The sequence below is a fragment of the Nothobranchius furzeri genome, chromosome 5, assembly GCF_043380555.1.
Source record: "Nothobranchius furzeri strain GRZ-AD chromosome 5, NfurGRZ-RIMD1, whole genome shotgun sequence".
NCBI lineage: Eukaryota > Metazoa > Chordata > Actinopteri > Cyprinodontiformes > Nothobranchiidae > Nothobranchius > Nothobranchius furzeri.
Genome location: NC_091745.1, coordinates 46,232,615 through 46,247,974, shown reverse-complemented (window position 1 = coordinate 46,247,974; position 15,360 = coordinate 46,232,615). Strand labels below are relative to the sequence as shown.

General features: G+C 44.6%; 1 protein-coding gene across 6 annotated transcripts in view; it reads left to right on the top strand.

The window, feature by feature from the left end:
* Nucleotides 1-15,360, top strand: part of LOC107378702 (CUB and sushi domain-containing protein 3) — a 434,947-nt gene that overhangs the window by 313,553 nt on the left and 106,034 nt on the right. For all 6 annotated transcript variants that reach the window (XM_070550820.1, XM_070550818.1, XM_070550816.1 and 3 more), the window contains 6 exons: nucleotides 305-490; nucleotides 1,256-1,450; nucleotides 2,159-2,332; nucleotides 3,776-3,949; nucleotides 6,643-6,816; nucleotides 12,288-12,473. In XM_070550820.1, coding sequence (XP_070406921.1) covers nucleotides 305-490; nucleotides 1,256-1,450; nucleotides 2,159-2,332; nucleotides 3,776-3,949; nucleotides 6,643-6,816; nucleotides 12,288-12,473 — 1,089 coding nt within the window. The remainder of the gene's footprint in view (nucleotides 1-304; nucleotides 491-1,255; nucleotides 1,451-2,158; nucleotides 2,333-3,775; nucleotides 3,950-6,642; nucleotides 6,817-12,287; nucleotides 12,474-15,360) is intronic.

Below are 15,360 nucleotides of genomic sequence, written 5' to 3'. Positions count from 1 at the left end.
GGATGCCTGTCTAATCCTACTGTGGCTTCTTGGAGCAAGGAAAGCAATTACTGTACATCTTGTTGAGTTAAACTCGCTGAAATTGTAACTCTTAGAAAGCAAAACAAATAGCCTCTTGTGTGAATTGTACATGTTCATGTGGCCAGCGTGCTTCAACAGACCTGCATAAAATTCATTTTTCCTTGCAAAAGTCAAGTCAGTGTGTGATTGCCAAATCCTGCCCTCACTTAACAGGGTTCTTTTTTAAATGCCTTTTGCTGTGCATAAACATGTTTGCCAACAATGGTCCTCTTGCTGCCTGTAGCTGTGTCATGCAGTGTGCCCACTGCGCCAGTGAATGGAGGTGTGCTTGCCGCAGATTACTCCGTCGGCACACGGGTGACCTACTTCTGCAACAGTGGCTACCGGCTCTCCTCCAAAGAACTGACGACCACAGTCTGCCAGCCGGATGACACCTGGAGCAATCACAACAAGATACCGCGGTGCATCGGTGAGCTCAGGATGGAAGGAGATGGGGAGAGGGGGAGTGTGATTTAGAGAGATGGGGGTAATCACAATAAACCACACGGTTCGGGAGTAGGAAGATGAGACATGACGACAGAAAATTGTTTCTTTTGCACAAAGATGATTCTTCAACCTCATAAGGTTTCTTGAGGTCTATAATTTTAACCAGTTTTCTTATTTCCCTCGCTGGCTTAATGCTTGAGTTTATTTGTTTATCTGTTTGTAGGTGGAGGCAGTACACATGAGAGTTAAAAATGTCTGGAGAGCTTGTACATTATCAGAGTCTGAACAAAACCGTCCTGTCATAAAAATGTTGAGTGCAGTCCCACATGGAGAGGAGCTGGATATTAATGCCAAAAACACCAACCTGTGGGATTGGGATGAAACGGGTGGATGAAAGAGTGAAATAGAGTTAAGGGATGGTCTGCACCTCACTCTCGAGCATCGTTTCATATTCTAGTTTAAGTTAGATTGTTTATCACAGAGACCGATGTTTATGAGTGAAAACTGCAGCAGAATTTAAAAACCCTTCAGGTTTAAGAATGGTGCCATTCTGTAAATATATTTTCTTACATAAACTGTTTTGTTCAAGTTTAAAATCACACCTGTTTCCACTGATTCAGTCATTGCTTTTGGTGTTGCAGCATCTGTATAAAGAATTAAATCTGAATTAAGACAAATGTCCTTGGAGCACAAAACGTTTCCATTTGCTTTGCTCATTTCTTTTCCTTTCCCTTTGTTTTTGCACCAGTGATGTTGTGCCCCAGCCTTAGCTCGTTTTCTCTTGACCACGGGAGATGGAGGATAGTCAACGGTTTGCACTATGAGTTTGGGACTAAAATAATCTTCAGCTGCAACCCTGGGTTCTATCGCGTCGGCCCGGCTCACATTCAGTGTCTGGCCAACGGAGTGTGGAGCTGGAGGAATGAGCGACCTCGGTGCAGAAGTGAGTGAATCTTGCATGATCCAAAACATAAACACGGCTTCGTTTAGCCCACAAAACCCTGAATGCAAACAGCAAAGTTAATACTTCACAGATAAATTCTCAACTACTGGAAAAGAGTCTCTATTAATCTGTGGTTCATCAATTAATTGTCTAAACTGAAAATGTTTCATTGAATGATTATTATGGAGCCAAACGAAAGAAAATCAGTCATGCATCACGTCAGCTGCACTAGATTAGCATACAGTACACATTACAGGGTTTGATGAATTTCTTATTGGTTTGATCATCAGCTCAGTGATTTCTGTTTGTGAACTTCATCTGTTTCTTTCTCAGCCTGGGTTAGATATTGTTTATCGTGAAAGAAACCCCATAAAAGCTGCTCTCTGCTGCCATGGGAACTGCTTTTTGAGAAGCAAAGGAGCTGAATGGCTCATGTAATGGCAGAAAGAGATGCCAGCTAGTGTGATGAAAGATGTTTGGACAAAGGAAAACACTGTCATTATCTTCCCCATGAAATAGTACAGGTCACCTTTTATCGCATTAGGGTCGGTGAGATGGGTCTAAATGACTGTGCTCTCCCATTGACTCTGATGATGTAAGCCAACTTCCATCTCATGTCTCATTCTTTCTTGGTCTCTTCCCTCTCTCTACCGGTGCCTCCTCCATCTCCTTCCTCTTCTTTTTACCCTCCTCTTCGTCTTATTGCAGTCATTTCCTGTGGTGATCTTCCCACTCCTCCTGATGGGAAGAAAATCGGGACTCAGACTACCTTCGGAGCGTCGGCTATTTTCAGCTGCAACCTTGGCTACGTTTTAACCGGATCTACCGTTAGAGAGTGTCTCCTATCAGGCCTTTGGAGTGGGATGGAGACAGAGTGTCTGGGTAAGGATGGCATGAATGATCGTGACCTTGGTCAAAAACTGCTGGCAGCCTACTGCTACTGAGTGTGGTGGTTGAGCCAATGTGCCCAGAAGAGAACCAGATGGGGAAACGGTAGAAGTAACGATTGCGTCTGTTGGCAATAATGTCACTGTCTGTGAAGAGTGTGAAGATGTGAATCTCATTAACCAGTTTTGCCTGATTCAAATCAGACGACTTCAGAACTAGTGGAAACAGTATTTGTTTAGGAACTATGCTGAAAGCTTTGGCAGCTACCTGTAGAAGACTGGAGATTAGTTTTCTTCAATGGGTTCCAGGAATTATTGCAGTTTAGAGTCTGTAAACCACAAATGTTTAGAAATCTGCTGTATCAGAATCTCTGGAGGACTATCCAAGCTGCACTGGCAAAACTTTAGCTTATTATTTAGATGTATAAACAAGAAAACGCGCTGCAGCTTTCCACTGCTCATCATCACATCTGTGTACCACAGCAAAGAGTGAGATGTACGTAATGAGATGAGTTGCATTCAAAGCCACGCTGCAGCTGAATGTGAAGCTTTTCCGGGCAGTCACATTTGTCCCTTAACAGCTGTGTGGCACCAGCACGCCAAACTCAACTCCAGGTTGGATCAGTTCAATAAAACTAGAGTGTATTTGCTCGGTTTGGTAATGTGACTGGCTGGGCTAACGTAGCGGGGAATCCTAGATGCACCCACTCCAATGCTATCGATTCAGAATCTGGCAGCTCTCGACTGGAGTGTGATAATAAAATGCTCGACTAAGTTTCTGGGTGCAGGAATGAATTAGGGAAATCAGAGTCTCAGTCACTGGCAATTTCCCAGGTGTTGTCCGTGGAAATCTCAGCAAGATCCTCCTTTCTGAAAGGGGATTTATTGTAGCTGAAAAGTAACACGATGAGCTTATTGCACTGATTTTGAGGAATTCCACATGTCTACATGTAGATTAGAGAAACAGAGTTATCACTGACGTCTGTATGTATTTGAGATAGAATCTGCAGGAAAACGCTTTCCCAGAGACACTAATTCTGTTCGGCTGCGTTGTTTCTGGACCTTTTTAAAAAACATGACCCCGTCATTTCCTTTTCTACTGTCGTTATCACAATTGTATTTAAAAGTGACAGCACAATCAAAATTGTGTTTGTGCCCTTCAGCCATTAGTTGTGTGGGAGCCACTGGAGACCATTATTCTCTCTGATGGGAAGTTGAACTAAAGCATTGCACTGCATGACTGATTTAGTGAGACTGTTCTCTATTGGCTTTTGTTTTCATGTTATACATTATAAATACCACTGTCTATCAGCCGTGGCATATGCTGTTGTTTCCATTTGAAGTCAATTAAAAAAATGTCACGGTTTAATTTAAGAAAAAGAAACCATTTAAAAAGAAAATGTTTTGTGTTGTTTTCCTTTTCCTGATCACCTTATAGCGGGTCACTGTGGCGTTCCAGAGCAGATTGTGAATGGTCAGGTGATCGGAGAAAATTTTGGCTACAGAGACACGGTGGTCTACCAATGCAACCCTGGGTTTAGGCTCATTGGCTCCTCGGTGCGGATCTGTCAGCAAGACCATAACTGGTCTGGATATCTCCCAGTTTGTATCTGTAAGTACTCTCATACTTTTAAATGACTTCAAACCACCACAGAGAAACTGTGTGTGTTGGAGAGTGTATGAGTGACACAAGAAGGATGTGAAAAAGGCAGCAGCAGTAAGAAAATATCAACTTTTCCATAAACCCATACACCCAAAATCACAAAGAGAGTCTGAAGTTTTGCAGGCGCAAGTGAGTGATTTGTAGCTCCAAGCCTTAACAAATGAACATCTGCATTTTATTGTGAGCTGCAGAAGGAGCAACAGCAGTGGACAGACTGGTGTCCTTGTAGCTGATGGTATTTGCATGTCAGGTTTGGAAGAGTAACGCGGCAGAGAAGCAGGAATGTGAGGAAAAGCCTGGATTAGCCAGAGAAATGGTGAAAATGTAGTAAATGTTCATTTTTATAACATGCTGATGAATCTGTCACAGAGGAACAAAAAAATAGATTGTTTTGCAGGGACACCCACCCAATCCTCTCCTCCTTATCCCTTATCGCCGGGGGGGGGGGGGGGGGGGGGGGGGGGGGGGCTGTTTAAAAAGGTCAAGGATATATTTTAAATATGATTGAAGCAGTGCTTGTTTACTCACAAACACGAAGATGAATGTAGGGTCTCTGATCTTAGTCCATTCAGCTCTCTGTGCTTTTGCTCTTTCTCTGTTTTTAACAGAGGGTGAGGGTCTAGGTTTTACAACCCCCCAAGGCACTTTACAACACAACCAGTCATCCGTTCACACACATCCACACACTGTTAGTGATGAGCTACACTGTAGCCACAGCTGCTCTCAGACACAGAGGCAAGGCTGCCAGTCTCTGGCGCCACCAGCAGGCAAGGAGGGTGAAGAGTTTAGCTCAAAGACATGACTACAACAGACGGGCTCGAACCTGCAACCCTCTGGTTACGGGGCAGGCAATTAACTCCTCTACCACCGTCTTTGGATAATTTTTGGAGGATGAGTGCAATCAGATGCAAAAAAATATGCTAATTGCTCTAAACTGCCCAACGTCCCGGATGTGTTGAGTGTATTTTTGAATCTGAGTGCAGATGAGAAACAATGCTGTTGTGCTGTACAGATGCAGGTGAACCTGGCTTGGGTTGCATGTTTTTTTACCTGACGATGGTCAAACATTAAATCTAATGTTTACTCATCAGAGACATGACTTGTTTAGACTGGCTTTACGACTCACATGGTTTTAGCTCTGAATTACCAATCTATGATCAGAAATAAAGAAGCCTGGATGAAAGGTGAAATGTCTCCAATCAGCAAGAGAAGTCGGTTGTTGTTTTATTTATTTACACTGAGGATTGTCATGTCCTAGATGAAAGAGACTGTACACCAGGGATCTTCAACTAAATTTCTTCAAGGTCCAGACACCATCAGAACCAGATGCTCTTCTAAAATAAAGTTGACCCATTATTCTATCATCATTTTAAATTATTTAATATATAAATATTCTGTCCAAATATTTTTTCTAGTGTTTAGTTTAGTTTAGCCTATCAACCAGTAATATACATGTGTGTCTTTCTTCCTGTGAGCAGTTTTCCTCAGAACACCACAGTTTTTCACTAACTAGTGGACAGCACAAAAAGGGACATTCTAAGAACTTCTGCAGATTAACTGAAATAAATGAGAACCATAACTTGGAAGTCATTCTGATTAAAAGGCTGTTTATCTCAGTTTAATTTGAAATACAGGGTGGGCCTTTTATCACCATTGTTTTTCTTGTGAAATTCCCAATAAGTTTTGATGTGTCACATGACCCTCCTCCTATTGAAATAAAGCAAAAGTTGGATCCAAGATGGCCGACTTCAAGATGGCCACTGTGGTCACCTCCCATTTTGAAAAGTTTGCCCCTCACATATACTAATGTGCCACAAACAGGATGTTAATATCACCAACCATTCCCATTGTATTAAGGTGGATCCATGTTAATGGCCCAGCCTGTAGAAACACAGCAGAACGTGCATTTTCTCTTTTCCTGGTTGGCCCATATCCTCTTGTTGGAAAAACAACTTGAATATTACATACACATACTTTAATTAGCATATTTCTATAACCACAAGGTCGATTTGATTACTTCTGGTATCACTTTGATCAATATATGCTGTACAGAGTAGAGAGATGTGAGAAAAGACAGTAGGGTCTTAGCTTCATAAGGGGGTAGAATGTGTGAACTTTTAGATTTTTAGCAGCGTTAGAGACTGAAATGTGGCTAAAACACTCCCACTTGAAGCAGGGTTTCCGGTCACTCTTTTGATCGTAGTTTTAGTTGTGTATGGAGAATGTAAAAAAGGTTTATGTGGTGTTTAAGCCAAGACTCTGCAGTGTATTTAGAGGTGCAGCTTGACGATATTTGTTGATATTAAGGACATGAATTTTGCTGCTAAGCTTCAAAGTTCCCCAATTTGGGAACGTTAGGGCCAAAAGGGTTGGGGGGACTGGGAGGAAAGGTCTGGCGTGCCAGATTTGGCCCGTGGGCCACTAGTTGAGGTTCACTGGTCTACACCAACAAATTTCCTATTCTTCAATGATCCCCTGGGTTTAATTATACATAAATGGCAGTTGGCACTTTGTGTCACTTCAGTCATTGTTATTGCATTTTCTCCATATGTTTTCCTCCCTTGTCTTCTATTGCTCCTTTGGTGCTTTTTATCCTCTGACCTCTACCTCCTCTCTCTGTCATGTACTTGCTTGATGTGCAGCGGTCACGTGCGGCCACCCTGGCAGTCCCATCTATGGGCGCACCACAGGCGATGGCTTCAACTACAATGATGTGGTGCGCTTCTCCTGCAACAAAGGCTACACCCTGGAAGGCCCCTCTACAGCTCAGTGCCAGGCCAGTCGCCAGTGGAGCCAGCAGCCCCCGACATGCAGAGGTACGGTCCTTGCCACAGAGCACCGGCGTGATGTATAAATAGCTGCCGCTCTGACAGCCTTTAGGCATCAGACGGACACAGATGCACTTTGATAGTTGACCTCATTTGCCTCTAGCATCTGTGGGGACCACAGAGGTATTTTTTTTTCTTTTGAGTCGAAATGAAACAAAAATCAAAATAAACCGTATTTCTGTAGTTTTGATGCATGAGATGCACCAAATTTACAACGTACGCATTTCACAGACCTGTCGAAGGGCTAGACGATTGTGCTTCTGTGTCTTAAAGTATTTTTTTTTTCATCCCATAACAAAGAACACTTTTATCTCATTCTTCTTCCTGTGAGAAAGGAGAGCCAAAAGGAGAGCCAGTAGCTGCCAGATAGCAAAAATAGGATCCAGCCAAAGTGCTGGAACAGAATAAGTAAGGCTTTCCAGTTATCTGAAGCTGGAGCAACTACAAGAATCCAGCATCCAGCAGATGTGTCAGAATCATTCAGGAATCAGTAGACGGCAACCGCCAGCTCGCCGAGGCATGCACCAACCAGACAGACAGAAATTAATGTTTTTAGGTCTAAATGCAGAATAAACAGCAGCAAAAAGAGGATCATTAGAATGTGGAGCCACAGCATCAGAGATGTTCTGAGAGTCTGTGTGTTTACCTCAGATCACTACTTTGATTTAAATCAACAAGTCATTTCATATTTTTGGCTTACAGAAAAATATCTCATGTTAAATTATAAAAGAATCATTAAAACATAAAAGAATGACAAAGAATTTTAATAGTTCTCATTGTTGCTTTGATGGTTCTGTTGCCTCTCGATCAAGTCGGGCGATTTGACAGATTTTTCATTTTTAGAAAACGATTCTCCTCGTGACGGGAATGTTGCTGGCAGTGATACATTAAGATGTTCGGGTTTTATTTCAGTGAACAGCTGTGCAGAGACAGACCCGGTGAAAGATCAAAGGAGCGAGATCACATGAAACCGTCATGGCTATCATTGTCAAAACGCCTTTTGCTGCTAACATTTTCTCACATTAAGCCAACATTTGTCATGCGTTTGCAGTATTGATTTCATTTGATGTCACGTTGAGCCTAATTTCACCCTCACCTGAATTCAGCTGAAACACCTTGTCATCAGTCGGGTTTTTGGAGGCTTTTAAATTAGATGTTTTTTCTGACAATGGATGTGCCTTTGGTCTCCAGGAGGTGTTACCGTTACTGACGGAGCTTAATATAGCCCGAGCTCGCTTCTCTCTCTGTTTGTAGAACACAAAGTAAAAGCCAGTGTTTAGGTCATGTCAACAGTTCTATTATTAACTCACGAGTGAGCACGCTGACAGATAACATTTATGCAAATTAGGCTCCAAGCAAAGCAAGGGAACAGCTTCCAGGAAACATCCCCAGTGATGTGGCCGCACGAAGTGAACTGGGCAGGACGCCACGTAACTGCAATGTGTGTTTTTGTTTTTACACGACGCCACGTTAGAATAAAAAACACCCACAGGTTTCTGCTTCATGCACGGTGTAAAATAACCCAAAAGTGGAAGAAAACCCATAAACGTAATTATTAAAGCCAAAGTGACAACAATGAAAACACAATGATATGCACTTGTTTATTCCTACTGCCACAGAAACAACGAGGACTAAATCCTACATTTATATAAGCTGGGTCTAGAAATATTGTGAAAAGCAGGTGGAAATTCACTGTAGCTCACTCTCACTGCCCGGTGCTGCACTTTCATAATTCCTGTCTATTGTCTTTAACATGGATGTTTAGGGAAAGTTACCAGGAACATCTTATCGTTGATTAAATAGTGGAAAAGACGATAAATCCTGGAGTCTGGAGACAAACTGGCCCAGGACCAATAAAGGGTCGACTTATGTGTTTCTCATTTAATCAATCTCGTCTCTCGTCTCTCGTCTCGTCTCGTCTCGTCTTCCTCCGCTTATCCGGGTCCGGGTCGCGGGGGCAGCATCCCAACTAGGGAGCTCCAGGCCGTCCTCTCCCCGGCCTTGTCCACCAGCTCCTCCGGCAGGACCCCAAGGCGTTCCCGGACCAGATTGGAGATGTAACCTCTCCAACGTGTCCTGGGTCGACCCAGGGGCCTTCTGCCGGCAGGACATGCCCGAAACACCTCCCCGGGGAGGCGTCCAGGAGGCATCCTGACCAGATGCCCAAACCACCTCAACTGGCTCCTTTCGATCCGGAGGAGCAGCGGTTCTACTCCGAGTCCCTCCCGAATGTCCGAGCTCCTCACCCTATCTCTAAGGCTGAGCCCGGCCACCCTACGGAGGAAACTCATTTCGGCCGCTTGTATCCGCGATCTCGTTCTTTCGGTCATTACCCAAAGCTCATGACCATAGATGAGGATTGGGACGTAGATCGACCGGTAAATCGAGAGCCTGGCTTTCTGGCTCAGCTCCCTCTTCCCCACGACAGATCGGCTCAGCGTCCGCATCACTGCAGACGCCGAACCAATCCGCCTGTCGATCTCCCGATCCCTCCTACCCTCACTCGTGAACAAGACCCCGAGATACTTAAACTCCTCCACTTGAGGTAGGACCTCTCCCCCGACCCGGAGGTGGCAAGCCACCCTTTTCCGGTCGAGAACCATGGTCTCAGATTTGGAGGTGCTGATCCTCATCCCAGCCGCTTCACATTCGGCCGCGAACCTACCCAGCAAGAGCTGAAGGTCAGAGCTGGATGAAGCTAGGAGGACCACATCATCCGCAAAAAGCAGAGACGAGATTCTCCTGCCACCAAACTCGACACACTCCACACCACGGCTGCGTCTAGAAATTCTGTCCATAAAAGTGATGAACAGAACCGGTGACAAAGGGCAGCCCTGGCGGAGTCCAACCCTCACTGGGAACAGGTCCGACTTACTACCGGCTATGCGGACCAAACTCACGCTCCTCTGGTAAAGGGACTGAATGGCCCTTAACAGAAAGCCACCCACCCCATACTCCTGGAGCGTCCCCCACAGGGTGCCCCTGGGGACACGGTCATAAGCCTTCTCCAAATCCACAAAACACATGTGGATTGGTTGGGCAAACTCCCATGCCCCCTCCATCACCCTTGCAAGGGTATAGAGCTGGTCCACAGTTCCACGGCCAGGACGAAAACCACATTGCTCCTCCTCTATCTGAGATTCAACTATCGATCGGACCCTCCTCTCCAGTACCTTGGCGTAGACCTTTCCAGGGAGGCTGAGGAGTGTGATCCCCCTATAGTTGGAACACACCCTCAGGTCACCCTTCTTAAAGATGGGGACCACCACCCCGGTCTGCCACTCCCTAGGAACTGCCCCCGATGACCACGCAATGTTGTAGAGACGTGTCAACCATGACAGCCCTACAACATCCATAGCCTTGAGATACCCAGGACGAACCTCATCCACCCCCGGGGCTCCGCCGCTGTGTAGTTGTTTGACTACCTCTGCAACTTCTGCCCCCGAGATCGGACAGTCCATCCCCAGGCCTCCCAGCTCTGGTTCCTCCTCGGAATGCGCATTGGTGGGATTGAGGAGCTCCTCAAAGTATTCCTTCCACCGTCCGACTATAGCCTCAGTTGACGTCAGCAGCTCCCCATCCCCACTGTAAACAGTGTGAGCGAGTTGCTGCCTTCCTCTCCTGAGGCGCCGGACAGTTTGCCAGAACCTCTTTGGAGCCGATCGATAGTCTTTCTCCATGGCCTCACCAAACTCCTCCCACGCCCGAGATTTTGCCTCGGCAACTGCCACTGCTGCACCCCGCTTGGCTATCCGGTACCTGTCTGCTGCCTCCGGAGACCCACAGACCAGCCACGCCCTGTAGGCCTCCTTCTTCAGCCTGACGGCTCCCCGAACCTCTGGTGTCCACCAGCGGGTACGGGGGTTGCCACCACGACTGGCACCGGCCACCTTACGGCCACAGCTAGCAACAGCCGCCTCGACAATCGCAGAGTGGAACAAGGCCCACTCGGACTCAGTGTCCCCCACTGCTCTCGGGACGTGGTCAAAGCTCTGCCGGAGGTGGGAGTTGAAGACCGTCTTGACAGGTTCTTCTGCCAGGCGTTCCCAGCAGACCCTCACTATGCGTTTGGGTCTGCCAGGTCTACGCGGCATGTTCCCTTGCCATCTGATCCAACTCACCACCAGGTGGTGATCAGTTGACAGCTCCGCCCCTCTCTTCACTCGGGTGTCCAAAACATACGGCCGCAGGTCAGATGATACGACTACAAAATCTATCATCGACCTGTGACCTAGGCTGCCCTGGTACCAAGTGTACCGGTGGGCATCCTTATGTTCGAACATGGTGTTCGTTATGGCCAAACTGCGGCTTGCACAGAAGTCCAATAACAAAACACCGCTCGAGTTCAGATTAGGTGGGCCGTTCCTCCCAATCACACCCCTCCAGGTCAAGCTGTCATTGCCCACGTGAGCATTGAAGTCCCCCAGCAGGACAATGGAGTCCCCTGATGGAGCACTATCTAGCACTCGTCCCAGGGACTCCAAAAAGGGTGGGTACTCTGAACTGATATTTGGCCCATAAGCACAAACAACAGTCAGGACCCGTTCCCCGACCCGAAGGCGCAAGGAAGCTACCCTCTTGTCCCCCGGGGTAAACCCCAACACACAGGCAGAGAGTCTCGGAGCTAACAAAAAGCCAACCCCAGCCCTCCGCCTCTCACCCGGAGCAACTCCAGCAAAGTAGAGTGTCCAACCCCTCTCCAGGTCTCGGGTTCCAGAGCCAATGCAATGTGTCGAGGTGAGTCCGACTATATCTAGCCGGTACCGCTCAACCTCTGCCACAAGCTCCGGCTCCTTCCCCGCCAGCGAGGTGACGTTCCATGTCCCAAAAACTAGTTTTCTTGTCCGGGGATTGGACCGCCAAGGCTCCCGCCTTGGTCTGCCACCCGATTCGCATTGCACCGGACCCTTCATGTTCCTCCTGCGGGTGGTGGGTCCACAGTTGGACGAGCCCATGTATCCGGTTCGGGCTGGGCCCGGCCGGGCCCCATGGGCGAAAGCCCGGCCACCAGGCGCTCGCTCACGGGCCCCAACCCCAGGCCTGGCTCCAGGGTGGGACCCCGGTAACCCTCCGGGCCGGGTACTCCGACTCTTCATTTTAACCGCCATGAAAGATCCTTCGAACCGTTCTTTGTCTCACCCTTCACCTAAGACCAATTTGTCATGGGAGACCCTACCAGGGGCACTAAGTGCCCCAGACAACATAGCTCCTAGGATCATTAGGGCACTCAAACTCCTCCACCACGATAAGGTGACGGTTCAAGGAGGAGTCATTTAATCAATGTATTTGCAAATGTTATAAAAGGAAGTCCATATTTAAATGGTACATATTTGCAGCTATTAAGATTAATAAAAATTACTATTATTATTATAGTTAATGATAAATGTTTAGCTCTTTCTAGTAGTTTTCGACCACATGAGGAACTAACACAAGGTCTCTTCTCGATGTTTTGCACACAGTCGTTAACTGCACCGATCCCGGCATTCCTGCCAATTCCATTCGGGAGAGTAAAATTGAACATGGGAACTTCACATTCGGCAGTGTTGTCTTCTACGACTGCAACCCTGGATATTACCTGTTCGGCTCATCTGTGCTCACCTGTCAGCCGACGGGATACTGGGACAAACCTCTCCCAGAATGCATTGGTAAGGTGGACTCTGCTGATTTTACTGCATAGTTTTACTGTTTCTACGTGTTTATTCCTAATTCTGCTTCAACTTGTTTGTGTGTTGCTGGTTTTCATGTCAAACTTTTCAAAGTTGTGGCTGAGGGTGTCTTTGCTGTACCGGATCCTCTTGTGGGTTTTGCCCACATTTTAGCTGCAGCTGCACCGGTTGCTGAGGACGTGGCTAATGCCCTTTCAAAACTTAGATCATTACTACTGCCACGTGTGTACAGCAGGGGTGTGTTTGGGTTTCTAATGCTGCACCCAAACACCTGCTAAATTGTGCATTCTAATAATGTACGAGTCTGCCAACAGTAATGACCTATTTCTGGTGAAATGATCTAAAGTAAAGCCTTTTTTTCTGCACACAAGCTCTAAGAGTGCTTAATTTCATGCTAGAGAGCTGTTGCGCACCATCTATTTAATCCAATGTGATATTAATTAAACAGATTCACAAGAGTGTTGGTCTCAGATGTTTATGAACTGCTCCAGGCATCAGTGACAGCTTGGTTCTGGTTAGCAAATCCTGATTTTCATTATTAGACTAAGTTGATGAAATTACAAGATTTAGGTCTTTTGAGGTCACAAAGACACAGTTTCTTACCTTTGTTGTAACTGCAGCACTTAAGTGGAGTATTCACACTATTCACACACATTCATGTCAAGAATGCATTTTTTTGTTCCAAATTCCTTTTTCCATTTTATATTTTTAGGTAAGTTTTAGTTTAGTTTATTTCAAACAAAGAAAACATACATAATTTTTTAAAAAGTACCACAAACAGAAAAAATACATATCATCCCATCTGTGTTTGAAAAGGAGTAGGCTGAAGTGGAAACTTATATATCCCTACCCCTTTATACAAGTCATTTTACTTGTTTACTTAAATCTAACACAAAACCTACATTAAAACAAACAAAATGGTACAAGTCACCAAAAAAACCCACCAAATTATATGGAAAAAAACAAAAAAAGAAAAAAAACATCTTTTTACAATTGATACAATTTACTTTTCCTTGGAATAAAGGACACCCACATAAATCATCTATTTTCCACTATATACTTGTTCAGAATATGTTTTTTATAATTCATTTTAAACACATTTATATTTGTACTTACTTTGATTTCTTCTTCTAAATTGTTCCATAATTTAACCCCTATTATTGTGATACACATCTGTTTTAATGTTGTTCTAAACTTATGTATCTTTAAGTTTAGTGTCCCTCTCAGGTTATATCCTCCTTCTCTCTCTGTGAACAGTTTCTGTATTTTATCCGGCATTAATTTATTTCTTACTTTATACATTATTTGTGCTGTTTTGTATTTAACCAAGTCCTGGAACTTCATTGTCCGTGTTTTAATAAAAAGTTCATTTGTGTGATCCAAATATCCTGCATTTGTTATTAATCTGATAGCCCTTTTCTGCATTGTCATTATTGTTTGTAAATTACTTTTGTACGTGTTTCCCCAGACCTCTACACAATAGCTCAAATATGGCAGTAGCATCGTATTGTATAATATATAAAGTGCTTTCTGATTAAAAATATACTTAGCTTTCCCCAATATAGCAATGCCCCGTGCAAGCTTCCCCCTAACATATTTGATGTGTGGCTTCCAACAGATCCTGCTGTCTATGACCACCCCAAGAAATTTTATTTCATATACTCTCTCAATTTTTACATTATTAATTACTATATCTAATTCATTGTATCTACTTTCATTACCAAACAACATAAATTTTGTTTTCTCTAAATTTAGTGACAGTTTATTTACATCAAACCATTTTTTAATTTATTTATTTCCTGTGTGACCACATCCAGGACCTGTTGCAATTCCACACCCGAGCAAAAAACATTTGTGTCATCTGCAAACAATACAAACTTCAATACTTGTGAAACCCTACAAATGTCTTTTATGTACATTATGAATAGTTTAGGTCCTAAGACTGATCCTTGAGGTACCCCACATTGTATCTCTCTTAGTCCTGATTTATGTTGATTTATTTGCACATATTGTTGTCTATTTGATAAATAACTTTTTATCCAGTCCAAAACTATACCCCTGAAACCATATTTTTCCATTTTTCTCATCAATACATCATGGTTTACTGTATCGAAAGCTTTCTTCAGATGTGAAAAACAGGTTCTAAGAGTGACCCGGTCCAGGAAGGCAGCATAAAAACAAGTCACACCTAGGCACTCATCATAACAAAAGCATAATTGTCACACAATAAAAACAACAGTATTACAAATAAGCTCATTTCAACGATCAAAACGAACCCACAGCACGATCCTGAACCACTACAACTATGTTCTAAACAAACAGAAATGGAAGGAAACCAGCCTTAGATGTTAGGTCCACATCCTGACTCTAATCCAACTATTGTCATTCATTTAAAACCATGTGCAACACTCACATTAGAAATAAAGGAAACAAGTTCACGCTAATGAAAACCAGTCAGGAAGTCCATCAGCAGAGCATCCAGGCCGGCCCACAAATGCTTTGCTGCTCTTTACTCTCTGAACTCCGACAGGACATGCTGCTCATGATGTAAAGGGCTTTGCTTGAGCGTGCTCGACCGATTCGCCGGTGTTTTTTCACAAATCTGCTGGGGAGACATTTAGTCCTATTAAACAGCTGGACCCTTCACTCATGAAAAATTAAAGACTTTCAAACGTCTGGAGGCCTACAATTATTTTGTCTTAAGGAAAGTTGAGCCGGTCTCTTCTGAAAATAGAAAGCTGTGATTATGCTAATAGCAGCAGTTAGCTCAGTTAGCCACAGCGTTATTTACATCACCTGTGGGCGATGGCCAAAAGAAACTGATAAATCTTCACAGCAACTGCAAAGCCGGGTAAGTCTTATTAAA